Source organism: Podarcis filfolensis (genome assembly GCF_964270895.1).
Source record: "Podarcis filfolensis genome assembly, chromosome: 15".
Taxonomy (NCBI): domain Eukaryota; kingdom Metazoa; phylum Chordata; class Lepidosauria; order Squamata; family Lacertidae; genus Podarcis; species Podarcis filfolensis.
In genome coordinates, this window is record NC_139618.1 from 40,798,799 (window position 1) to 40,825,742 (window position 26,944).

A 26,944-nucleotide genomic window follows, 5' to 3' on the forward strand; every position below is an offset into this window, starting at 1 on the left:
ATGGGACGGTGCATCCTATAGGGCGAAAATACGGTATGTAAGAGACTGCAAAAATGTGAATTAATTTACTAATTATTTATTTCAACGTTATCTAGATTATTCTGTGTTGGTGTGGGGTAAGAGAAACTCCCCAGCCCCCTAAATCCAAGACAATTGGGATAATGTTGAAATAAATTATAATATGTAATAAATGAATAGATCTATTAACCTCAAGGAGATGGTGCTTAACATTATTTACCATTTTATTATGTATACTTGTTTTTAAATTTTGTGGATTTTAGCTGTATTTTTGGTGAGTATTTTATACTAATTTATGGAAACCGCTGAGAGATTTTTCTTTTTTTGTGGTGGTGGCGGGAAGCACACCCACAGGAGATCAAAAAATTGGACCATTCCTAGTTTGGCACTGAGATACTGGGTGAGAACCAGGCTGGGGAGGGAAGAGCTCAAAGGTTCCAAGCCTGCAGTAAGGTAGTGGGGCAGTCAGGTTTCCTCCTCCACATGCAGTTTTTGTTGTAAAAAATAATACATTTCCTCACCTTCAGAACCATGAGAAAACAAACATGGCTGCCACATCACATCTTCTCTGGCCCCAAATCTCTCACTACATGATTGTTTTTGATACCTTCTGCCACTGCTACCTCCAGTCATATTAAATTAAGCGCGCACACACACATATATGTAAAAATATGCTAGAATGATCTGTGGTCGACTGTATGCTTCCGGTGTATATATAAGTTTATACCTCTATCCCAGTGGGTGTGTATAATATATAGTCTCTGCTTGTGCATGGTTGGAATTGTGTGTGTGTGTGTTATGTATGTGCAATAATATACGTTTTGATTTACATTTGGTTACAATTTAAAATCTTCTCGTAAATATTTCAGACACTGGAATAATTCAGCCTTATTCCCTTGCCACTGAAGTGTGGTCTGGGCTGGCCAGCAAGAGATTAAAATTTATTTCCATTGTTTAAGAGAAAATAATGAAGTGCATCTGACTGGGCTCTCTTATGTCACAGGGGAAACGTTCACTTTGGAGCAGAGTCCCAGCTCCACCCAAATGCACAATGATGAAATCTATTGGCACATGAAAGCAACACATTTTGTGGCGGGAATGCGAGTACAGCATTAATGTGCAGTATGACAGGCACCTTTTGGAATGAATTAAGTTCATCTTGAGAAGACAAAGCATTCTTTCAGTCAGCATAAGATTCTCCCAGAGAGCAGGTTTCCCTTCTGTGGGCCAAGAACAGTTTTGTCAGCTGTTAAAGCCAGAAATTCTCTTTCTGAAAGTGGGACACACAGGTTTGAGAATATTCCCACACAGGGTTAGCTTTTTATTCTTTAATGAATGCATATTGGCCTATGGAATATGGGTGCTTCAAAATTCTCCTCTGAATTTCTCCGTGGGTTTTTGAGGTCTGGAGTATCTTGTCTTCCTTCTTTTTTCTTTTCTTTCTTTTTCATAATTTTATTATTATTATTATTATTAAAGATTTTTCTTGATTTGCAAAAGTGTTTGCAATTTCTCTTATATATTTTTTCCCCATGTAACATTTTTACAAATCAGTTTCATTTGTTGAGACATTGGGAAGAAAAGGGGGAAAGAGGTGGGGGGGAGATGGGGGGTCAGGTGGCGATGTTTCTATTTCACTTACTATAGGTAGGGTTTGGTGTCAACATTGCTTGTGCAGGTTCTTTGCTGTTCATTTGTGTTCCTTTGGTGATGAGAGAGCTTGGGGTTGGCCTAGGGTGTGCTTATTCATTTGTGGTTGGATGTGGTGGTCTTTGTTTTCATTTGTGGGGTGGGGGTGGGGTGGAGGGTGATTTGGATCAGGTTAGCCATACTGATTTGTATGCCGTTGGTGGATTTTTGTCATTGTCTTGTTGGGCTGTGTATGTGATAAAGGGGAGTCATACCAGGGTAAAGGCATCTTCTTCTATTTGTCCCCGTGTCAGTTTCAGTTTATTGGTTAATTTTTCTAGTAGGGCTGTTTCCCATACTATTTGGTACCATTGGTCCATGCTTACTCCTGACAGGTCTCTCTAGTGAGTGTCTGGCTATGACGCTTCTGGCTGCTGTCTTGTCTTCCTTCTAAAGTTAACTGATGCACTGGCCTAACTCCATTATCCTGTTTGGCTTTTTAAAATTCAAATTTTGTACTAAGAAGAACTCTACTGGATCAAGCCAAAGGTCCATCTAGTCCAGCAATCCATTTACACACTGGTCAATGAGATGCCCATGAGAACCTAAGAATGAAGCCCTCTCCCTACTTTCAATTCCCGGAGGCTGATGTTCAGAAGCATACTCTCCCACAATCAAGGAAGAATGTAGCCATCATGGTTAGTAGCCAGCGACAGCCTTCTCCTCCTCCATGAATTTGTCTAATCCTCTTTTAAAGCCATCCAGATTGGTGGCCATCACCACAACTTCTGGGAGCAAATCCTATAGTTTAACCATTCACTGTGTGAAGAAGTACTTTATCTGTCCTGAATCTTCCAACATTCAGCTTCACTGGATGTCCCTGAATTCTAGTATAATGCGTTTTGACTTTTTAATCTTAATCCTTCAGGAGAACTCTTGGGGCATTAAGGCCAATGCCAGTCTGGGCTCCATTGGGAATAAGGGCAGAAAATAAATTTAATTAATAAAATAAATAAAAATAGTGGGTGATAAGAGAAAAAGCTCTAGGCTGTACTGACAAATAAAAAATGAACAAACCACCAGGTCCAGATGGCATTAAAGAAGTTCTTAACTCAAATGTGAAATTGGTGATTTTCTTACAAAAAAAGTAAGATAAACATCTATACCTTAAGATTAATACCCATACCTGACCAAGAACACATTTATTATTATTATTATTATTATTATTATTATTATTATTAGGAATTGCGGTGAGCCGTTACAGGCCAGTTAGTTTGATATCTTTCTGGTAAAAGTGGTGAAAAGCTTTGTCAAAGATAGAATTACCAAGCATCTAGAAGAATAAGTCTTGCCAGCATAGCTTCCTCAACTCCCATCTAACTAACCTTTAGTGTTTTGAGTGGGTAAGTAAGCAGATGGATAGACATTGTGTACTTGGACTTCTGAAAATGTAAGATGAACAGTCATGGGGCATGAGAACTGGTTCTCATAGGATCAGTAACAGGAAGAAGAAAGCAGAAATAAATGGAGAGTTTTGACAGTGGAGGGATGTAGTGGAATCTGTGCAAGACTGTCATTGGGATCTCTGTGTTTTAATTTGTTCATAAATAATTGGGCTGAACGGTGAGCTGGGATTGAGAGGAGCCTCCAGAGAACCTCTCGAAACTGAGTGAATTGAATTAAAATGAGAAATATGATTCCAGTCTAAACAAGTGAGGCAAAAAATTCTAATTTCACACTCACACTGATGGTGCCTGAACTAGTGGTGACTTGACCAGGAAAGAGAAGTCATGAAAGTTCAGTGAAAATGTTGACCCAGTGTGTTGCAGCTGTGAAAAAGGTGAGGCCCATGTTACAAAAGGAATTGAAAACAAGGCTGCCGATATCATGATAGCATTATAGCAATCTATGGTGTGACCACATTTGGGATACTGTGTGCAGTGCTAGCCACTGCCCCCCAAAAATATATTGTAGAGGTGGAGACGGTCAAGGAAAGGGCAACCAACATGATCCTGGGGTAGACATAACTCCCCATTTGATGCCACAAGATGTAGTGATGCCCACCACCTTAAAAGAGGTTTGGACAAATACCGTATGTTTTGCTCTACAGGACGCACTTTCCCCCCTCCAAAAATTAAGGGGAAATGTGTGTGTGTCCTATGGAGCGAATGCAGGCTCCTTGGCTTCAGCGATAGCAATGCGAAGCCTCTGAAGCGCAGAGGGAGCGCTCCCTCCACGCTCCGGAGGCTTCGCGTTGCTATCGCTGAAGCCTGGAGAGCGAGAGGGGTCGATGCGCACTGACCCCTCTCGCTCTCCAGGCTTCAGCGATAGCCGCCTGAAGCCTTCGGAGCGCAGCGGGAACTCGTGCTGCGCTCCAAAGGCTTTGGGTTCCTTTTGCTGAAGCCGGGAGAGCAAGACTCTCCTGGCTTCAGCCAAAGGAACCCGAAGCCTTCGGAGCGCAGTGCGAGGTCCCGCTGTGCTCCAAAGGCTTCAGCCACGCACCTGCCTGGAAGCCGGAGGAGGAACAGAAGGGTCTCCTTCTGTTCCTTCTCCAGTTTCGTTTGAAGGGGCGCTGTGCAGAGAGGGAGAACTGCGCAGCACCCCTTCAGCGACGCGCCTGCCCTGGCTTCTGCCTTAGCTTTGGGCAGGGGAAGTCTTCATCCCGCTGCCCTGAAGAGGCTTGGCGTGGTTATCCCAGAAGCCAGAACAGCCACACGGTATCCCAGAAGCCAGACCCCTCTTGCTGTTCTGGCTTCTGGGATTCAATTTTTTTCTCTTGTTTTCCTCCCCCCCAAACTAGGTGCGTCTTATCATCTGGTGCGTCCTATAGAGCGAAAAATACGGTACATGGAAAACAAGGCTATCAATGCCTTGTAGCCCCAATGACTATGCTCCTCCTTAAGCAACAGAAGTAGTATGCTGAGGAGCACAAGTGGGAAAGCACTCTTGTGCTAATGTCTTGCTTCCGGTATTCCCATAAGCATCTAGTGAGAACGGGATGCTGGACTAAATGAGCCTTTGGTCTGATCCACCAGGAGATTCTTCTTACATGTGTATAGGATTGCAGCCTTTGATACTACTTTAACCATATGCCAGTTACGGCTCCCATGCAGCTAAAGGCAACATTAAAGAGCCCCCTTTTCACAACCATAAGGGGTAAAACCTTTTTAAAAAAGTAAAGAAAATTTGATTTTGAGGTGGGAGGAAATAAAAGATGTCTGCTTTTCAGGTAAAATAATTCTGTCTGATTATAAGCAACAGTAGCCCAGTCAATTGCAAAGGAGCTTTCTCCGCTGCCCCATCCTTAACCCCACCTTGTTGTCTTCTGTAAGCTTAAAGACTTAGGTTTCACTCCTGAAAATCTGCTCCCTTCCTCAAAACACTGGGATAGGAGAATGCTGGTAAAACCATTTCCTGTCATTACAGTGTAGACCTGTAATTTGCAAAGGAGCTCCCCATTCCCACTGCTGATCCTGGATTTTTTACATTAGATAGAGGTGTACGTTTCAGTTTTGTAAAGCTGTTCCCTTTCCTCTACTCCTCTTCCCCACTGTAGCCTCTTCCTTCTATGGGAAGCTTAGAGATATAGTTTCACTTTTAGCAGATGCTTTTCTGCAGGGGTGTTTTTTTTTAAAGAAAAAAAAATCTGGTTCACCAAGGCACCATGAAGGGCTTCACCATCCCTGCCTTGCTTTGGACAAACCCAACATCTCTAAAAGGCACATCACCTCAACTCAGGATTCAGGATTAGCTTTAGAAAGCCATTCCACTTCCGAGTGGGATGGTGTTGCGGTTGGATCACGTGGCCTTCACACACATTGGGGGCCGGCGAAGCCCCGCGACATGACCCCGGCCAGCCAATCCAGCCGGCCGGGAGTGTGGCTTACCCCCCTTTTAAACCGCAGGGATCTCCCTCTTGTTCCAGCTTCCGCAGATCTCCCGCCCTCCCGCCCTCTTTTCATGCATTGACTATATTGGCCTTGCTATGGACCTTGGTTGGTCACTGTTGAGGGGCCTGGTAGGAATTTTTCCACTTGGCAAATTGGCACTGGCCATTTGGTTTTCGCCTACCTCGTAGCAATTGTCACAACTTTGTAAGGTTTGGAGTAAGATATAGTCAGTTCAATTCCAATGCCTAAGCCAATACCGCTCACATTCTGTAACCAATAAAGTTGTGGCCTAAATTTTGCCCATGAACCTAAAATACGGTGTCCACATGTTATTATTCAACATAAAGGGGGGGGCACGGGGTCTTGACACACAACAAAACCCTCTGGAACCTGCAGTTGTTCTGTTTTGATTTCTGCACACTGTGGAGACTGTTGTACCTGCAGAGTTTGCCACAGGAGTAATTTATTTCCATTTCTTCTGCCTTCCCACTGCACGTTGATCAAACAAAGCCTCTCCTCCTCACAGAGGGGAGGTACTGCAAGCGGGAACCCTTCCCGCGGCAGCAGGGGGGGCATGTTCAGCCCCCTGCATCATCTCCCGACTGCCGCGCTGCCTCCTTGGCTGGCCAGCCAATAGGGCTGGTCTGGGGGAGGGGCTTAGCTGCATACAAGAGGCTGTGGCAGCCTTCGCGCCTCATTCAGCCCTCAGAAGATGACGGATCAAGACCCCTGGAAGAGCTTGTCATCTTCGGCTGCTTGGAAGTGCGCAGGCAGTGTGAGCCAGGAGGAACAATGGTGGAATTGAACTAAGGATAATAATAATAATAATAATAATAATAATAATAATAATAATACCGCCCTTCCCATCTGACTGGGTTTCCCCAGCCACTCTGGGAGAATCTATTCATTGTATGGCTCTGCATCTCAAAATGGAGGTGTAGAACTGGAAAATGTGCCAGATAAGACAACCACAATTATCAGGGGGCTGAAGCACTTCCTGCATGAAGGAAGGTTACAATGTTTGAGGCTTTTTAGTTTAGGGAAATACTGACAGGAGGGGGCTTGACTGAGGTCCTTAACTTAATGCACAGTGGAGAGAAAGTGAATTGAGAGAGCTTTCTCTCATAATATTAGAATTCAGGGCACTGGCGGAGGAAGAGGAGTGGAGGGGAGCGTACCGCCCCCAGCAGCACGACCCCCAGGGTGCCATTGAGGCTCCCCCCCCATGCTGGGCACCACACCCCCGCAGGTGGCGCACCCCTGGGCAGTGCACTCCGCCCCAGGACATGCACCAGCCCCGCCCTCGCCTGCTCTCCGTCACTGATTCAGGGTCATCCAATGAAACTGACCGGAAGGCGATTCAGAATAGACAAGCTGAAGTACTTCTTCACACAGTACTATGGAATTCACTGCCAGAAGATGTAGTTCACATCTTCACCAAATATTTAAAGCAATGTAAAGCATTTGGCTCCCCCCCCCCAATCCAAAATCGTAGGAGTTGTATTTTTTGTGAGGGTGTTGAGAATTGTAGCTCTGTGAGGGGTACACAACAATTTCCAGGATTCCTTTGGGAAAGACATGTGATTTAAATTTGCTCTAAATATCTGGTGTGGATGTGACCATAGTGACAGCCACTAACATAGATGGCTTTAAAAAGAGATTTGATAAATTCTTGGAGGATGACAATGGCTATGCAGCTCCCTTCCAGGTCAGAGGCTCTGAGAGTTGGAGAACTTGGTGGAAGAGGACTTTTGCTCCTGTCCTCTGATTGTGGGCTTCCCAGAGGCATCTGGTTGTTCTTTAGCAATAAGATACCTGCTGTGTAATAGAATGCACGTCAGTAGAATCATATATTAATGGTTGCACTCATGTACAAATTGCAGCAAGTCAGTGAGCAGGGGCAATATAAGCCCTTGTTCATACATTGTTTGCCAGCAAAACTGGCAAGACGGATATTACAGAGAATGTCTAACTGTTTGTGACTGAATCCCAGATGGGGTGTAGTGGGTTAGAGTGTTGGACTAAGCCCCAAGAGACCGGGGCTCAAATCTCCACTCAGCCATCAAGCTCACTGCGTGATTATTTGGGTCACAGTCAAGTTCACTGGTGCATTTCATTTTTGGTTATTCATAAATTTTTGGTGTGGGACTTGCAGTGTTTACTTGCAAATGTTCAGGAGCTTTCAGATATTCATTGTTGTTGTTGTTACTACTGCTGCTACTTCATTTCAATTTAGCCAGGCTATAACCAATAACACTCAACGAAAGAGCAGCAAAACTAGTACATGTTTGATACAGGCATGCATCATTCATATATGACTACTCTCATCATATGATTTGTGCTTTGGAATAAATTCCAGCTTACAAAAACACCCTGAGAATTATGTTCTGATTCTTGACCAAAACAAGCTTACCAGACACCCTTTAGAAAGGGTGTACTTTATGTAACTTGATGACTTCATCCTGCTGAATTGCAAGGTGAGCTGTTATGTGCCCCTTGCTTGCACATTTAAGATCTTTAATGCACTGGGTGTTCTTTAATAAATACAGGAGTAGCCAAAAGTCTTAAGAGCATTACAAAAGCTCTGCTGGATCAGATCAAAGGTCCTTCTAGTCCAGCAATCTTTTTCTCCACAGTGGCTAGCTGCTAGCAGCTTCCAGCAAGCTCCTCAGCAGGGCACAAAGGCGATACCCTCCCCCTGCTGTTTAAGGGCTTGGCATGTGCTGACTCTCATGCTAGCTAACATCATAGGGGCTTCCCCTCATGTCCCTCAGTGATGCTCTCATTGCTCAGAGCAAGTGCTTCAATTTCTTATTGTCCCAGTTTTAAATTTAGTCCTCGACATTTCCACGTCAGTTTGCAATTTACATTTTTTAAAGTCCTCTGGAAAACTGTCAGTATTTTTGTCTGACTTTCTTCTATACAGTTGATATCTGCAAATACCTACATTTCTGCAAAGAAATTTCTACTAACGTAATACATTTCTGTATGTTCTTTACAGTAATATGCACATGTACTGTATACACATGCTTTTAGTATGTGCATATTTGTACATCTTGCTTTGGCAGGCGACTGTTTTGCAAACTTTGGATAGGTGTGAGTTTTGAAGGATCATAGAGCTGGAAGGGACCATGAGACCATCTAGTCCACTGCCCCCTACAGTGCAGCAATCCTTTGCCCAGTGTGGGGCACGTATTCTAACAATGGTTATTGTTTCAGAAAGTTCACCTTTGAATATGCCCCTGGTTCTACTGGTACTATTTCTGTCCTCAAAACAGCCCTGTGAGGTGGGCTAGGTAGAGAAAAAACACTGGGGCCAATATCACCCAGTGTGCAGCATAGATAAATAGGGGTTTGAATTGAGGTATTCCGGGTTCTACTGGGATGCGGCTGGCGCTGTGGTCTAAACCACAGAGCCTAGGGCTTGCCGATCAGAAGGTTGGCAGTTCGAATCCCCACGACGGGGTGAGCTCCCATTGCTCGGTCCCTGCTCCTGCCAACTTAGCAGTTCAAAAGCACATCAAAGTGCAAGTAGATAAATAGGTATCGCTCCGGTGGGAAGGTAAACGGCATTTATATGCACTGCTCTGGTTTTGCCAAAAGCCACTTAGTCATGCTGGCCACATGACCCGGAAGCTGTCTGCGGATAAATGCCGGCTCCCTCGGCCAGTAAAGCAAGATGAGCGCCGCAACCCCAGAGTCGTCCGCGACTCGACCTAACTGTCAGGAGTTTACCCCTTTATCTTTACCTATTCTGGGTTCTAATCTAATTATCTACAACCTCCTCTAACTGAAGGCTAACCTCCACGTAGGTAAGTCCCTCTGCCTCTGCTGTGAGTTTCCATTCCTTTGGTTATGTTTACTACAGCTGTGGGAGTTCTCTGTTTGCTGGAGCCTGACTTTTTGCCAGTGCTGCATTTGTAAGGGCCAGCTTGTCTGTTCTATTGATTTTCAAAGCTTGATTGGTATTCCATGCTTAGGTGATTTGGGAAAATGTAACAGAGTCCTTGACTTCATAGGCAAATGCCTTTTAAATATGATGTTCCATAATGCTTACAGGTGCAGTATTGCTGATGGCTGCACTACCCAGGTGTGCATTGAGAAATGGACTTGCTTTGCATAGTACTTCTTTAGACTGTTCAAAAATGCATGGAGGGGCAGTGGGTTTATTATTTACTTACTATTTCTTCCATAAACTGCTTTAGTGTAAAAAAACAAACGAAGCATCCAAGCAGTTTGCAAAAAAATGAAATAATGAAAAAAATTACAACAATACTTTAAAAAACAGTACTTTAAAACATGCAAAAAATACTAAAACAGATTAAAATTAAAAACAACTTTCTAAGCATCTGGGTAGGTTTGTCTAAACAATAATGTTTTTACCTGGCACTGAAAAGTATGCTTATTGTCCATCCCATCCACATCACCAATGACTACATGTTAACAGGCTCTGTATATTGTAACTTGCATGTAAAGTAGGATACATGACCACCCTATCAGAAGTAAAAGAGGCAGTGCACCCAAGCAGGACTTTTCCCACTGACTTCCCCCAGTAACTGGTATCCTGGATTAGGGACCTTGCTTTCTCCTGAATACTCAGTAGTGCATAGAGCTTGTATGCGCATAAGCTCTGTGATCAATAGATGGCACAGTCCCATCCACCCATCTTTGGGGAAGTGCTGTGCTGTGCAGAAGGTCCTGGGTTCAATAGCTGGCATCTCCAGGTAGGAGAGGGAGGGACTCGTATCTGAATAGCTCAGTTGGTTAGAGTGGTGCTGAAACCCCAGAGAACCATTGCCAGTCAATGTAGACAGAACTGAACGAGATGAACCAGTGCTCTGACTGACAAGGCTTCTTTTTATATTTGTATGTGTTCAAAATAGGGCCTTTTAGGATGTCTGAAAAGAGTTTGTGATACTTTCTGATATAGGAAATGAAATTTAAGGCCATTTGCAGTTCGCTGGCATATTACGATGCCAAGACCCAAGGAGTCTTCCAGTTCTTAGGATGCTTTGCTAAATGAAATTAATGCAAGGCAGAAAGATCTTGTCCCTCAGTGAAGGAATAAGCCCCGCAGGACACAATTTCATTTTGCCAAATAGAATAGAATTTTAAACTCAGCTGATTAATTAATGCATCAAAAATGGATCTCTGAAAGTAATTTGTCTGCCTTGTCTTCCCCTGCCTTTTTAATACGCAGGTTGTGTTATCAACAACGGTGAATGTCGATGGGCACGTACTGGCGGTATCTGACAACATGTTTGTTCACAACAACTCAAAACACGGACGGAGGGCGAGAAGGCTTGATCCGTCTGAAGGTATGGCCCTTTATCTGGGGTGGCGATGGGGAAGGAAAGGGAAGTATTGTCCAAAATATGTCACATAATCAAGGTGGAGAGAAAACAGCAGTGTGTGCAAGATGAAGAAGGAATGCAAATGCTATTTACCAGGGAGACACCTGATTTTCTGGTAATTGTCCCTAAAGCTATTTTACCCCTCTTTTCCTTTTGAAAATATTTAAAAGTCTCTTTTAAAAATTGTGTTGCCATGGACAGCTGGAGTTACCAATCGTCAACCCTTCCTCACCCCTCTCTGTGCCTTCAAACATTAACAATGCAATCCTATGCAGAGCAAGCATAGCCTTTTTACTTACTCTCGGGCACCTCAATGGTTCTTAATTCCAAGAAAGCCTGCACAGGGTTGTGTTTTAAATCCCCGATTGGAGGCATGGTGGCTGCACCCTATCTTTACTGAAAATCTAAATGTCCACACATAAATACTAGGTCTCACTCATCCCAACTGGAAAGGTCATTTTTGAATTGTTGCTTGCAAATTTATATTTCTCCTATGCTGGGGCAAGAAACCCTTTTCAGCCAGAGGGTTGCAATCCCTTCTGGACAACCATCCAACGACCACCTCCCAGTGGTGAGTGGGACAAAAAGCAAAAGAGGGCAGAGCAACAAATGTAAAAGTTATTTTTGGACAGTAGGCTGGTTTCTACACAAACTCACACACTCCTTGGTATCCTCCATCCAGATGAGCAAATTAAGGCAAGGAATAGCTTGCATTCCAAGGAAATCTATTCCATTAATATCACATGTTAGCTTGGCCCTCCTCTGTAGTGTGTAGTTGAGCAATTAGTTTGGCTAATTTACTAATGTTGCTAAGATCCGAAGGGAAAAGCATCTGCTTTCCATGCAGAAGATCCCAGGTCTAGGCCCTGGCATCTCCAGGCAGGGATGGAAGAAATCCTAGTCTGAAATCCTCGACAGTCACTGACAGTATAGACAATACTGAGCTAGGTGAACCAATGGTCTGATTAAATATAAGGGAAAGGCCATAACTTGAATACAGAAAATTCCAGCTTCAATCCCTGCTATCTCCTCATATGACTGGGAGAAAGCCTGATCTGATATCCTGGAACGCCTCTGCCAGTCAGTGTACTGCTCTGGATGGACCAATCAGTGTATTATGATAGTTCACCATGTTCCCATCAGCTTATGGATTACCTTGCTTTCATAAGGAGGCAACCTTGTGAGTGAGATCAGCAACCCTGCATAACGTCTAAAGCTGACCAGCCCTTTTGTATCATTAAAATCTGGCAGTCTCACTCTGCATTCTAGTTGCTTCTTCAGGACAGAGCAGCTGAGAGGCAATGTGCTAAATATTCCACAAAAGAATTTCAGACTTCGTTGCTCAGCTGGGCTTGACTTGATTTTGAGCAAATCAAGCAACATGACATCTTAGTTAAACAGAAATGTAACAGCACAAGATGTGTATGAAAAAGTGTCAGCCGTTCCCTTAAACAAACTGCGGGAAACGTAACAATGCGCAGAAGGGAACTGACACTAATTGATTTTCGTTTGTTTGGCTAAGCGAGGAATCACCATCGTCTGCAGGCTGTATTTTCAAGCAATTACAAATCACTGGATCTGCTAAGCTTCAAATTGGATAATCGCCTACACTCTTGCCAGCCCCATTCTGGCACCAGTTAAAAATAACTAGAGAAGCCCCTCTTGGCCCTGTCCTTGCAGCTAGTGAAAGTGAGAAGACTTTGTGACGTTACAAGAAGAGACAAGTTAGTCTATTATTTCATTAGGGTGTTTTGTTGCGTCCCTCCCTTTTAAAATGTGCCCTGCATCAACCTAAAGGAGAATTAATGAACTGGAAGAAAATGATTGAATCAGTAAAGAATTCGGAGCAGTGTTAATTCTCCCCCAGCGGGCAGTGAAATGGTAGAAGGAAACTCCCAAGATTCCAAAGCTAGGAAGCCTTCCAGTTTTTCCTTGACTGATTGAATGTGATTGACTGGCTGTTCAAAGGAGTCTCGTATTTTTGGAGCCCTGCCAAAGCTCCCTTCCACCTCTGACCTTGTCAACATTGGGAATGGAGTGATGGATTGACTTTGGTTATGGACTGGAAAACCATATTGGGATCTTGATGGGATGTATAGTCCAGAGGCCCTGAACGTATGAAAGAGGTTGGAGGGAGGGGGAGTGTGTGTGTGTGTGTGTGTGTGTGTGTGTGTGTGTAGAGGGAAATACCCTATCCTATGAAAGCCAGAAATTCTTAAAATGAATTTTATTACCTATGATTTATTTATTACATTTGTATACAGCTCTTCAGTTTATATTCCCCTGGATGGCTTGGGGGGGGGGGAGGGGGGTTAACACAGTCATTAAAATGTAAATACACCAGGGACAAAACACAAGATGTAAAATGTAGATATCTCTTGCAGTAATACTGGGATGAATGCAGGAGATTTTTTATTTTATTTTTTTACTTATGCAAACCATTAATAAACCCAGCCTATTGATACTTATTTGTTTTTATTATTTTTTTAAATTATATTGCACCATCAAATTCCCTGGGGCTTCCCAGAGTTGAACCTGCTTCTGAGTAGACACGGATAGGATTGCACTCTCACATGCTTAAGAATGTAATGCACACTTGCTTCCAAGCAAATATGTACAGGACTACAGTGAAAATGCTTAATATAAATGTTGTGTATTATTATTAGCCTGTCGACACTGATGCTTATATATTTCCACTTGGTGCTGCCTTATGCTGGTTCAAGACCACTGATGCATCTAATCAATGACTATCAGTTTTGACTGGCAGCTGACTCTCAGGGCTCTCAGGCAGGGGTTTCCCACCATCCTGCTACCTGAGCTCTTTTAACTCAAGATGCCATGAAGGAGCCTGGGACATCCCACATGCAAAACATGTGACCTACCGCTGAGCTAATTCATACTTCATTGCAGCTGGCTCTGTTGGTTGTCCACCCCCACCCCTCCAGTCGGACAGATATTAACATTTTTTGGACTGGTGCAAGGCAACATGATTCCCCAGCCATCACCTTGCCAGCATCAGAAGTTTAACTTCTAGCAGGGAATGTACAAAGTTATTCTGCAATGAATATCCTGCACACTCACTAGAAGGGCATATCTGAACTAGGGATGGGGGTCAGAATCCACTTTGCTTCTCATTTTGACATGAATCTACCTCATCCACACTTCCTGAAACAATATACATATGTAAATACAGCTCTCCTTCAAAATTCATCCTCCTCCAAAATTTGCAATACTGTTCCCTAACCAAAAAATGTATTCTAAAACTGAATTTTTGCAAGGACTGTTTTTCTTAAGAACAATAATAACAATGCAAACTGATGTGGGAATCTAGTGAACTGAATGTAAGACTGGCGGGGGCGGGGGCGGGGAATAGAAGCTGAGAGAAACAGAGTTGGCCATCCCTAGTAAGAGCATAAAAACACAAGACAAGACCTGCTGTATCCCATTTTCTAGAGTGGTCAACCAGATGCATTCATGAAATGAAATCCATAGTTAAACTATGTGCCCTGTGAAGAAAAGGCTTTGTTTTGTGTGTCCTGAATTTCCCACCACATTGTGTGACCCCTGGCAAGGCTGGCCCAGGACATTTTGCTGCTTGAGGCAAAAGAGAAGGTTGTGCCCTTCTCCCCATCCCATATGCAGAAGCTGAGTGGACTGTCAGTTGAATGGTGATGAAAGAGCATCCTCCATCACACCTGAGATGACATGCTGGATTAGAGAGCACAAGGCAGGGCAGCTTGGAAGCATAGGGCCACATGTGTGGCACAACAGAGGAGAAAGCGCACACACACACACACACACACACACACACACACACCTGCTCATCCACTGCCCTAGTGGTGGGGCTGACCCTGACTCCAGGTTCGAGTATTAATTAAGAGAGAGGCAGAAAAAACGTCTCTTCATTCACTTTCTCAATGATGCATCATTTTATGTATACACACCCTTGCCTCCCACCCCCCACCCCAAATCCAGAAGCCCAGATGTTTTCATAGGGGAGTTTTTCTCCAGCTCCTTAATATTTTGTGTTGCCCTTTTCTTCCCCACGGTGAATTTGTACCCTAGATTTGTATGAAAGCATTGCAATTTTATTTCCAGTTCTTTTTTTCACTGATGCCTTACATGAGATTCATCTTTTTCACAGGCTAGGGATGTCTAAGGGATAATTCTCAGCACCCACACCAGACTTCAATTCCCAGAATTCATTAGGGATGCCATAAGAGTGTAGAACCAATATATTTTTGTAGTCTGGATTTGCTGCAATTGAATGATAGCAAGTGAACTTTTTAGGATAGCAAAGAAGAATGTAGACGTTCTCCAGAATCCACAGAGTTTATATCTATGTTATAAAAGCCCAGGGGAGAAAATGTTAACTTTTCTGAAGTTTCTGGCAGTAGAACGATTGTTATTTAACCCAACTTTCACTGCTAATATTTACTTTGCTGTTCTCCAGATGTTGTAGGACTCTTTCTCCCATTAATCATAGCCAACATGGCTAGTAGCCAGGGGAACATCTAGCCCTCTGAATGTTGCTGGACTATGAGTCCCATCATCCCTGACTCCCACTGACCCATGATGGCAGGGGATGATGGGAGATGGAGTCCAATAACATCTGGAAGTTCCAAAGGTTTTAACCCCTGGAGTAAACAATACTGGCTGCAGTCGGTACGTCAGCTTTATATTGTAACAAAATGGAGATGGCTGGAATCCCAGGGAAGGCTCAAAACTCTTGGTGCAATAAAGCTATTAATCTTTGCTAGAAAAGCGGCTCTGATGTCTCTTTTTGCCTTCCCTTCCCCTTTCTCCTACCCTGTAGCCACTCCCTGCATCAAAGCAATTAGCCCAAGTGAAGGCTGGACCACAGGTGGAGCAATGGTTATCATTATAGGAGACAACTTCTTTGATGGGCTACAGGTCGTATTTGGGACCATGCTGGTATGGAGTGAGGTAGGTCAGCGTGCTTTCTGGTTATTGCTTGCCAAGCTATCCTTCTCAAAGAGCCAAGGTAGCTTGCATTGGTTCTACCGTATTGGCCTGAATATAAGCTGCACTCCCCCCCCCCCCAATTCTGACCGTGAAAAGTTAAAGTGTGGCTTAAATTCACGACCTTACAAAAATTGGCTTTTACAATATTGCTGCTGAAACAGACGTACTCTAAAACAGAGCGGCTGTGAGTGCCTGCGGAATTTTAAGGGAGCAGCTTATATTTATTTGGATATTGTCTCTCCCCCCCCCCCCGAATTTTAAAGGTGTGGCTTATATTCAGACCCATATGATATTAATCATTTCTTAAGTGGTAAAATTCAATGGGTTGCTAACAGAGAGAGAATATCCATTTTTTGTACGATTTTGTACAGTGCACCCCCAGTGTTTCATGATGGGCACCAAGACAAGTTGCTTCCCACCCATGCACCCTCCATGCCATGCCTGAAATGGCAGAACAGTTTGCCCACCCCCAGGGAAATTCAGATAGTCCTAGACAAATCCCACCAACAATAGCTTTTTTGGGCAGGGTTTTGTCAACATGGCCACACTTGTGCATTAGCTCCATAGAAGGGGTGCGAGGGGGAGGCACAAAGGTGCTGAAAACTGTCACAAATTGTATATACAAAATTTGGAAATGCAAAATAGAACTAGTGAGGACATTTAGTGGATTGGTTCCTCTTCTGAAACAAAACCAGGTAATTCAGAACTTTTTTGATCAGGCTTCACATATATAAAACGTTGACCCAAATTATTCAGTACTTAAAACAAAAAGTACTAGAGATGGAGTAAAATTAGTTCAGTTCACATTTTAATGCAGACCTACTTACCTTCCTGTACCAAGACGTAAACTGAAACACGGCTGAGCTTCCCAAGTTGCTTCTCTGAAATTTGAAGTCCAGTTCCTTATGCAAAAATACACACCAAATAGCATATATTAAAGAACACTTGCACACAAAAAGCATATATTAGTGAAATATGCATCTTAGAAAAAAATAATTTAAGAAAATGTATTATATATGGCAAATTGTTTTAGAATGCATATATTAGACAAAATCACATGCAAAAATGTATACTAGGAGAAATGTGAAAATTCATACAAATTGTTCAGACTTTTTTTTAAAAAAAGCAAATTTATGTGGAAATGGGGCAAACTCATCTTAAGATTGGATAAAATGATAAACTGAAATGAACAGATTTGTGCATCCCACTTTCATCATTAGCCTGAGTAAATAAAGGTGTGTGTTTTGCCCGCTGACCTGGAGAATTTTTTATGTAGAAAAGGCCTGGGGAACCTTTGGCTCTCTGGATGTTGTTGGACTACAACTCCCATCATCTCTGACTATTGGCCATGGTGGCTGGAGATGATGGGATTTGGAGTCCCACAGAGCTTGGAGGGTCAGCAGATCTCCAGCCCTGTTCTAACTGCACAAACTGAGACTGGTGAAGGGTCCTGTGGAAATGCTTCACCACTGATACTTCTTTTCTCTCCTTGAATCTTCCCAGCTGATCACCCCTCACGCCATCCGTGTCCAGACGCCCCCTCGTCACATCCCTGGTGTCGTTGAAGTAACATTATCATATAAATCCAAGCAGTTTTGCAAAGGAGCCCCTGGTAGATTTATTTATACAGGTATGTGAAAACTGTGTATCACAAAGGACTAAGTCCAGGTGACCTATTTGTTCTAAATTACTAAAGTGTAAAGTTGTGTTGAAAATGGATCTTTTGGGGGGCAGCAGCAAAACGTAGCTTTTTGTTTCAAAATTGACACTTTTCTTTTCTTTTGCTTTTTTGGCTCTTTCCCAACATTTGCACTGGTTGCCTCCCACCCCACCCACTGGTTATATTTAGTTGTCCTGAGATCTCACATTGAAGTATCAAAATAAACAACAGACCATGAGGAAGGACCAGCATCAGCACCCAGTGTCCTTGGACAGTTCTTGAGGCCCCAGCACCAGAGCAGGGCCTCTGACACCTGTCCACCTGTCCTTCACACCCCCTGCATCATTTCCCAGCCCAACACTATGACTAACACTGCGTAGCGGTATCGCGCTGCCATCCCAATGTAACTTAGCTCAGGGGCATTGTGGGGAAATGTAAATGGTGACTAGATACAGCCAGAAATCTCCACTTGGAGCACAGCTCTTGGTAGAGGTGCTGCTGCTGCTGCCATTTCCCCATGAACCCCACATAGCTGGAGTTGGAGCTGTCACTAGAGTTTTTTGTATTTCTCATGAGTAATAATGATACAAACTAAATGTAGGCCTAATTTATTTTGCCTAGGGTGGTCCACCTTTGCCTGGGCTGTATCATTTTGGACTGCAGCTGTGGGATCCCCCGCTTGTACCTTTCTGCATTTCTTTCAGTAACAGTAGTGTTTTGTGGTAGAATGGATTGTGCCAGCACTACTGAGTTTGAACCATTTCAGAGCACACTGATCCAGTAGTATACTCTCGGGCATGTACTGGCTCTAGGTATACTCCATATATATATATATATATATATATATATATATATATATATATATACATACACACACACACACACACACACATACACACACACACACATTATACACATTATATACAAACACACAATTTATATACAGTCATACCTCAGGTTACAGATGCTTCAGGTTGCATTTTTTTTGGGTTACGGACTGCCAAAACCCGGAAGTACTGGAACGGGTTACTTCCGGGTTTCAGCGGTCACGCATGTGCAGAAGCACAGAATTGCAACCCGCGCATACACAAATGTGCCGCTGCGAGTTGCAAATGTGCATCCCGCACAGATCACATTTGCAACCTGAGCGTCCACTGTACAGCTATGTCACAAACACACACATATATAAGTGGTTTACACCAACCATACTTATATAAAATATTTAAAAACATGTAAAAAAAATAAAACCAGAGATTACCAACAGATTTAAGGAAATACATTTTCTTAATTGCCTGCATGAACTTGGTGGCAAAGAAAAGTTTTCGGCAAGCATTTAAACCTTAGAACAGAAGGTGCCTGCTAGATCTCTATTGACAGATATTCCACAGGACTGGCCCAATGACACTAAAAGCTCGGATTCTTGTTTCTGTCAGATGAGCCTCACCAACTTGCAGCGCAACCAATGACATTTCTGTGGATGGTCTCAGTCAGCGGTCAGCAATTTTTTTCAGCAGGGGGCCAGTCCACTGTCCCTCAGACCTTGTGGGGGGCCGGACTATATTTTGAAGGGGGAAAAATAACGAATTCCTATGCCCCACAAATAACCCAGAGATGCATTTTAAATAAAAGGACACATTCTATTCATGTAAAAACACGCTGATTCCCAGACCGTCTGCTGGCCAGATTGAGAAGGCGATTGGGCCGGATCCGGCCCCCAGGCCTTAGTTTGCCTACCTATGATCAGTGATTGCTGGGATATAAGGGTTCAGGTAGAAGCCTGTAACCCTGGACCTAATTTGTTGAGAACTTTGTAAATTAAATCAAAGTTAACAACTGGGAACTGTCATAGCAGGTGAACCAGATGTAATTGATAAAAGGCACTCATTGCCACAACAGGCAGGCCTCATGCTCAGCTCATGCGTTTCACAGAGGCATCAGGTTGGCCACTGGAGGAGGAAACCAGGTGCTTGATAGATACAACAATCTGATCCAGCAGAATTCTTAATACTCATAATAGCAGATAATATTTTTGGGTGTAAATAGAAGTTCTGCACAAGCGGATTCTGCTTATATTTGAATAAGCCCCAGGTGTTGCGAAGGAAACTTTGTCTAGAACTAGCTCCACAAAGACACTCACATGTCCCCTTCCTGAAACCATGAAAGCCACTGCCAGTCAGTGCTGAGTTAGATGGACCAATGGCCTGACCCAGGATAAGGCAGCTTCCCGTGTTCCTACATGTCTTGAATGGGAACCAATTCTCATGTGAGAACGTATGAAAATAAAAAGAACTTGCTGGGTCAGGCGAGTGGTCCATCTCAACCAGTGGTCCATCTTGATCTTGCTGGGTCAGGCCAGTGGTCCATTCTGTTCTCTCAGCAGCCTATGGGAAGCTGTAAAGCAGGACTTGAACAGAATTCTCCCCACTTGTGGTTCTCAGGAACTGAAAATTCAGAGGCATACTGCCTCCAACAGGGGAGATAGAACATAGCCATTGTGGCTAGTACCATGATAATCTGACGCTAATCCTCTTTTAAAACCATCCTAAATTGGTGGACGTGACTGCCTGTTGTGGGAGCAAATTCATAACTATGTCAACTCTTCTTCCCACACAAACCTTCCTTGTACCTTTTGGTTCCCTCCCCTGCACTATGGGCTCCCCACTTTCTGTTTGAAGTGTGGCTTCAGCCAGTGCCCCAAGTGAGGCTGCTGCCAGGAACGGATAATCCATCTGTCCAAACAGTGAGCCAGTCCCAGAACATAGATACCCAAGGAAATAGTGAAAGATGATTTTCAGATCCATCCAGAAGGGAAAGGTTGTTTTGCTGCTTTATGCTAGAAGATGCTCCATAAAATTAGTGATGGGAGGAGGGAGAATCAAGCAATTTCTCAGTCTCTCTATCTAAGTAGATCATGACAAGCAAAGCGATAAACACAACTATTAAGTACAGCTGCACCTGGTGTAAGCAATTCCCCCAGCTCATTTTGGCTGGTAGTAGAATTGTTGAAAGAAAAACACAGAACAATAAAATAAGAACTTCCAAGCTGCACAATTAACCCAGGGTGTTGTTGTTTTTCTTGCCTCCAATCACTATATTAGTGGTGTTCAAAGTCTGTTTTGATCATGGTACAGATCGTTCCTTTTTCTCAGCTTTCACTGGTGAAACTATACATAGTCCTGGATAATATGCAATACTTATATGAAATCAACAATTTAAGTCAAAACAATGGCTGGAGTAAAAATCAAATTGGGGTAGGGAAGTGGGAAAAATTTCTTTAAAAAGTAACATTTGAAATTTAAAATGGTTCCCTTGGGGTCTAACCCTGCCATCAATAAGCTATAGGTACAGCAGTTATAAGCTATAAGCAGTTGTCTTGCACATATTTAATTCATGGCAAGACTGCATTCTGAGCAGGCAATCCATGTGTGTGTGTGTGTGTGTGTGTGTGTGTACGTGTATGTACGTGTGAATTAGGTATAAGCCAACTTCACCAGTTCATTTCTTTTTGGGGTGGCCATAGCTCAGTGGAAGAGCATTTGCTTTGCATCTAACAGGTCAATACTGGGCATCTTCAGGTAGGACTGGATAACCCCTACATGAAATCCTGGAGAGCTGATACCATTCAGCATAGACAATGGCTGAGCCAGGTGGACCAATGGACTGACTCAATAAAAGGCACCTTCTATGTTTATTGTTCTGTGGATTCCCTCTGTCTGGCATCCAGCTCCTCCTGAATTTATTTATTTAATCCACCAGTCTTTCTTCCAGCAGTGATAGGTACTATCTCAAGTTTTCTTTTCTTTGTTGTGGTGTTTTATCACTGTGCACAACTGAACCAGTAAAACAACACAAATAAAAAATCTTGATGCAACCTTGCATCCAAAACAGCATTTCTTCAATGTGTGCAAAACTGTGACAAATTCCATGTACAAAGTGCTCTGTACCACATTTGAGGAGGATGGGGGTATGGAACAGTTCAAATTTGGAAACAGGATCAGGTAATAATTCAGATCTCAGAATAATTGTCAAATTGATGCTCAGTTTCCACTTAATCTCCTACAAGGTACTAGGAATCAAGTCCAATTAAACCCAATGATATGTCTGAGTAATCATGGTTAGAAATCAAACTCAAATATTAAATTCGTTCTCATCTCTTAGAAACTGCTTCTAATTGTGTTATACTTTGAGCCATTCTTCCTTATTAGGAATAAGATGGATCCAGGTCTTTGATTGGATTTGTACCGCGATCAGCACCAGAGTGGAAGGGGAGTCAATATGTCAATAGCAGTTTTGATGTCAGAATCAGGTTCCTATCAAGATCCCTCCCAAGGGAACTGGCCGTGAAGGCAGAGACTGAATCCGGTGTTCCTATTAGTAAGCAGGTGGAGAGATGATAAAGCAGGGCTTTTCGGAGCTCAGGTTGCAACTGCTAAAGATCTGAGGAGAAGTCTTCAATATTTAATACAAAATCCAATATTCATTCCATGTTCAAACTGATTAGGCATTAGCTGAACAAGAACAGCACTGAGACAGCTTGTTTGAAGAGGAGAGAGCCATAAACTGTTAAAAAGACAACCATAAAAATTAAAGATAAATTCCAAGGGTAAATCTAAATGTCACAGTGGGAGCTGTTATCGGCATGCATATGTTCCCCATAATGGGTATTTATAATAGGTTACGGCAAAGTATGTCATACTAGCAATGCTGTAGTTAAGAATCTGTCAGCAGTTCCTCTCTGAGTGTTATCACTCACAATGCTGCTGCAAAGCAATCACCCAGCTGATTGTGGTGCCAAGGCTGTGTTTATTGTTTTGAGCTTCTCCCCGCTTCCCTCTACCCACTCTATAAGGGGGGGGGGAGTCCCCCAGTAGCTGAAAAGGTTTAGAAACCTATCCATGGAGGTTTGCGGAAATGGGTTGATTTTTGGCACACCCTGCTTTGGGCCTGAAAACACTTAGGGCACACAACAGTGGAATGGATCCAGTCAAAAGCTGCAGTCCTAATCCCACTTATCTGGGGGTCGGGATGCTGGAAAATTCTGATGAAGGCAGAAAAAGGAGTGGAAGTTGCCGTTATACACTTATTAGTTCCATGTCCAGAATGGAAATCAATCCAGTGAATACGATCAGTTGTTGCAGCTGCTGTTGCTTTCAGTCCACTAAACAATTTGAAATTGATGACATTTCCTCCACCATTTGCATTATGTTTCCTTTGCATTGAAATTAATGGTGTGGAATAACATAATGGCAATGTAATTTACGTAACTTACATAATTACACCACAGTGGACAGTGTGAAGACACTTTTTTGTGGAGGCAGACTGCAGAGGAATGGAAACAGTGTTGCATGCAATTAATACAGTATGGAATGCAAAATGATGCCTTCTTACATCCTACCTGTTTACTATTATTGATGGATTATTGAATATTGCTTTATTTGATATAAATTGTTTATTTTAAAGATATTGTGACTTTTTTGTATTGAATCAGATTTGATTCAATAAAACATGTTTGATGTTTTATTATGGTGCTATGTGTTGGAAGCCGCCCAGAGTGGCTGGGGCAACTCAGCCAGATGGGCGGGGTATAAATAAAATAATAATAATAATAATAATAATAATAATAATAATAATAATAATTATTATTATTATTATTATTATTATTATTATTATCTGAGAGTAGGCCCCACAGAATTCAATAGGACCTATGTCTGAGTAGACATGGTTGGAATTGGGCGGTAAGTTATTTGAATTCAGTTGAACACAGTTTCCACTGGGAGTTAAATTAAGCCATAACTAACTTGTCCCACTGATTTCAGAGAGGCCTAAATTCAACTAGCTTAGTCTGGATTCAATCCAAATTCAACAATATAATGATAGCCACAGAAAGGAAAGAAATCTCAAGTAGTCATGCATGTTTAATAGTACATGTTGCTGACACTTAAGCCTTGTGCAGGCGTTATTAGCTTCCATGTGCAGCAACACAGAAGCATGAATGGGGTCATGTCAAGTAAACCTGTCCCTGATGTATCACATACAATCTATGACCCAGGGATGGGAAACCTCATTTTAGCCCTGGAGCCACATTCCCTTCTAGGCAAACTTCCAGAGGACATATGGGTGGGGCAAGAGGCAAAAAAGGATGGAGAAGTGAATATAATTTTTACGCTTGCCCAGTAGGCTAGCTTTTACACACACACTTCTTGCACACACATCCAGACAAGGAAGAGCCATTAACAGAGATCAAGGACACATTCCAACCTGTCAGAAAGCACTCAAGGAGAGTGCAAAGCAAGGCCAGTGAAGATTGTGGCCTGGGGAGAGACAATGTGTCTGGGAAGGGGCTGTGGCCATGAGCGTGTTCCAAGGACCAGCCTGGAGAGCCACATTTTGCCCCGGGCCTCAGATTGTGTGTACAGCCTGAACATATGCAGTGTGAGGGGCTGTTGTGAATCTAGTTTTACACTTGAAAACTTCCATGAGATCTGGAACAAATATCAGCCAGTCTGGATTGAGCATGCAACTAGGGGTGGGGGCTTTTCTGCACCATCAGGCGTTTTGTTCCTGTGTAACTATAATTTCTGCATAGGGCTTTGGTTGCAACAGTTTTAGACCTATTAGCTTGCGCTATTGCACTGTGCAAATGATCAATATCAACAACGTGCCTTACATTTAAATTTCCTTGTATAAACTGGAACTGAATTGGTTGGCTGTGTGTGCAGAACTGATCGCTGAATCTTGCTTGACCAGAACCAGAACCAATCCAGAACAGCATCAGATGCAGCCAAACCTGAACTGAATTTAAAAAAAGAATGGCTTGACTCGTTTGTCTATCTATATACCTATCTGAGCAAAGGCACTAAGCCAGTCCCCCCCATCCAACTTCTAACTGGAAAAGACAACACTTTACTATTCATTGGTGGCAAGCAGTGGAACCAAGAAGGCCTCTGTGGTACGATGTTTCACATCTTGTGTGACACACCTGAAAAAGGCGTGTTTCTACCTGCTATATTTCAGATGGCACAGGGACATAAAGGAGGGTTTCTGTACTGTGGCGAGATGTGTTATATTTTAATTTATAGTAACATTTTTTACATTTTCATGTAGACATAGAAATCATCATATGCAACTTTTATGCCAATTTGGTATGCTCTTTTACCATCTTATTTTGGTGATGCAAACACTCTTTTTTGGCAACGCATTACTGGCCTAATAAAATTTCGTCAACAACCCAGAGGACTAGAATTGTTAACAGAAAAATCAAATCAAATAAATAAGAATTGAGATTCACTAGAAGCTATAGAGCAACTGTTGCAACTTATCATGACAAACTGAAAGCATATTTTTGTTGATTTTTTTAAACAATTAATACTAAGCAGTAGCCTGGTTGTTTTCTTGATCATCAAATCTGGATATTCTAATTAGATATTTTTATTTAAATACACACATTTAGATATTATGTCATTTATTATTTTTATTTCAAAAGTTCATAACCACTTTTGCTTGAAATAAGACATGCAATTCACTTAAACTATTAGACTCACAAGAAAGAAGAGAAATGGCACATTGTGATATATAAGATCTCAGGAGGATTCTGACAAATTCTCACGATTATTGGCATAACTTTCCTGCCCTGCTCCCAAATGGGAAATAGATTCTGTGGCAGTTGAAATGTGTATTATTAAACTCCTTAAGTGATCCAGAATGGTTCCCAGTAGGCAGGAAAAAAACATTCTAAGTATAGCAAAATCTAAATTCTCAGGTCTAAGGCTTTCCTGCTCAACTCCCATTTGATTCAGTCCCATAATATTTAAACTCGCCATCATTGTTTCATTAAAATAAATCAAAATGTATGTCACCAGGACATATTATGATTTCTTGCTTCTATGTTGCTAAGTAGAGGCAGATGAGAGCACAAGGGACAGCGCTATGATTTCCAGTTTAATTTATTGCTGCCAATCAGCTGTCAAGCCCACGCGTGTTCCCCAGGCAAAGTGTAGCTCTGTACTATTCTCAGAATGAGTGCCCTCCAAGTGGTTTGACCAGTGGTGAGGGTGGGCTGCCGAGGTGTGGAGAAGCAGTGGAGCAGACTGCAGCAAGGGTTTATGAACCATCCACCATTTAAAATTTCCCACAAGGCTCTGGTGCAGCTTTGCTCTATGTGGATATTGTGGGCATTTCAAGGTGGTGAACCATCTGAAGTTAAACACTAGGATCAGAGGAACAGGTGGGCCCGAACTCTGCTTCCCGCATCAGCACTAGTGAGCTCTCCCAAGGGGCAATCCTAGCAAGCTTGCTTGTTGATATAGGTAAAAGCAGGAGTCTGTCCAGAGCTGAATCCACTGTGACCTCCTACAATCCTCCTTGAAAGATATTCCTTTATCATAGATCTGGTCCAGGGGTGGACAACCTTAATGTTTTACATGATGGGTTTCATTTGAAGACAGTTCAGAAACTGCAGCTGGTGCAGCATTTGGCGCCAAGGTTGCTGATCGGGGCAAGAGAGTCTGAACAATTAATGCCAATTCTGGCATGACTGCACTGGTTACCACTTTGTTTCTGGGAACAATTCAAAGAAATGTTTTTGACCTATAAAGCCTTATGAGGTTCAGGACCCAGAACCTCAAAGACCGCCTCTCCTTACATAAACTGACCCAGACCCTGCAATCAGCATCAGAGACCCTTCTTTGCTTACCCGCTCCACAGGAGGCTTGGAGGGTGGGAATACAAGACTGGACCATTTCAGTGGTGCCCTCACACACTTGTGGAATACTCTCCCCACCTTCCTCTATATTTTAGGTGTAAAATAAAGGTGTGTTTTTTTCTTTACTCAGGCTTTTGGTCCTTATATTGAAGGGTAGCACTGTTTTATCTTTTTAGTTGCATTTTTTAGATTTTTATTGAATGTTCTGAATTGGTTGTAATGTAAGTCACTTTGGGCCCCTCTGTGAGAAAAGTGATTAACAAACAAACAAACAAACAAACAATCAGTCCCTTCTGGGCAACCTTGCAGAGGTCAGACGTCAGTGATTGAATGCAAAAATGGGCAGAGCAACAAATGAAGATTTTATCTTTGTACAGTGGGCTAGTTTTTATGCACATCCATCTCTATCCTCCATCCAGGCAAGCAAGATGCATTCTCAAGTCAGGCAAAGCAGTTGAGGTGCGCAAAGTAGGACTGGTGATAGGCATGGCCTGGGGAGATCAGATGTGGCTAGGGAGGGGGGGTATGGTATGGGTAAAGTTTTGTGGACCAGTTAGAGAGGTTTAGAGAGATGCATTTGGTCCCTGAGCCAAAAGTTTTTCCCGCCCCACCCTGTTCTAATCCCTAGGAGATTAGCCTTTGCGAATTCAGTAGAAATTGTTCTCTTAGAATCATAAGGCTGCACATAGGTGTTCTATTACAGGTG

General features: G+C 42.8%; 2 protein-coding genes across 3 annotated transcripts in view; both read left to right on the forward strand.

The window, feature by feature from the left end:
- LOC310750701 (uncharacterized protein) overlaps positions 1-26,944 on the forward strand; it is a 735,887-nt gene that overhangs the window by 659,609 nt on the left and 49,334 nt on the right. The window lies entirely within an intron of this gene.
- The window catches only part of EBF2 (EBF transcription factor 2), a 254,019-nt gene that overhangs the window by 186,965 nt on the left and 40,110 nt on the right, over positions 1-26,944 (forward strand). For both annotated transcript variants that reach the window (XM_083588712.1, XM_083588711.1), the window contains exons 8-10: positions 10,738-10,855; positions 15,708-15,838; positions 17,381-17,507. In XM_083588712.1, coding sequence (XP_083444838.1) covers positions 10,738-10,855; positions 15,708-15,838; positions 17,381-17,507 — 376 coding nt within the window. The remainder of the gene's footprint in view (positions 1-10,737; positions 10,856-15,707; positions 15,839-17,380; positions 17,508-26,944) is intronic.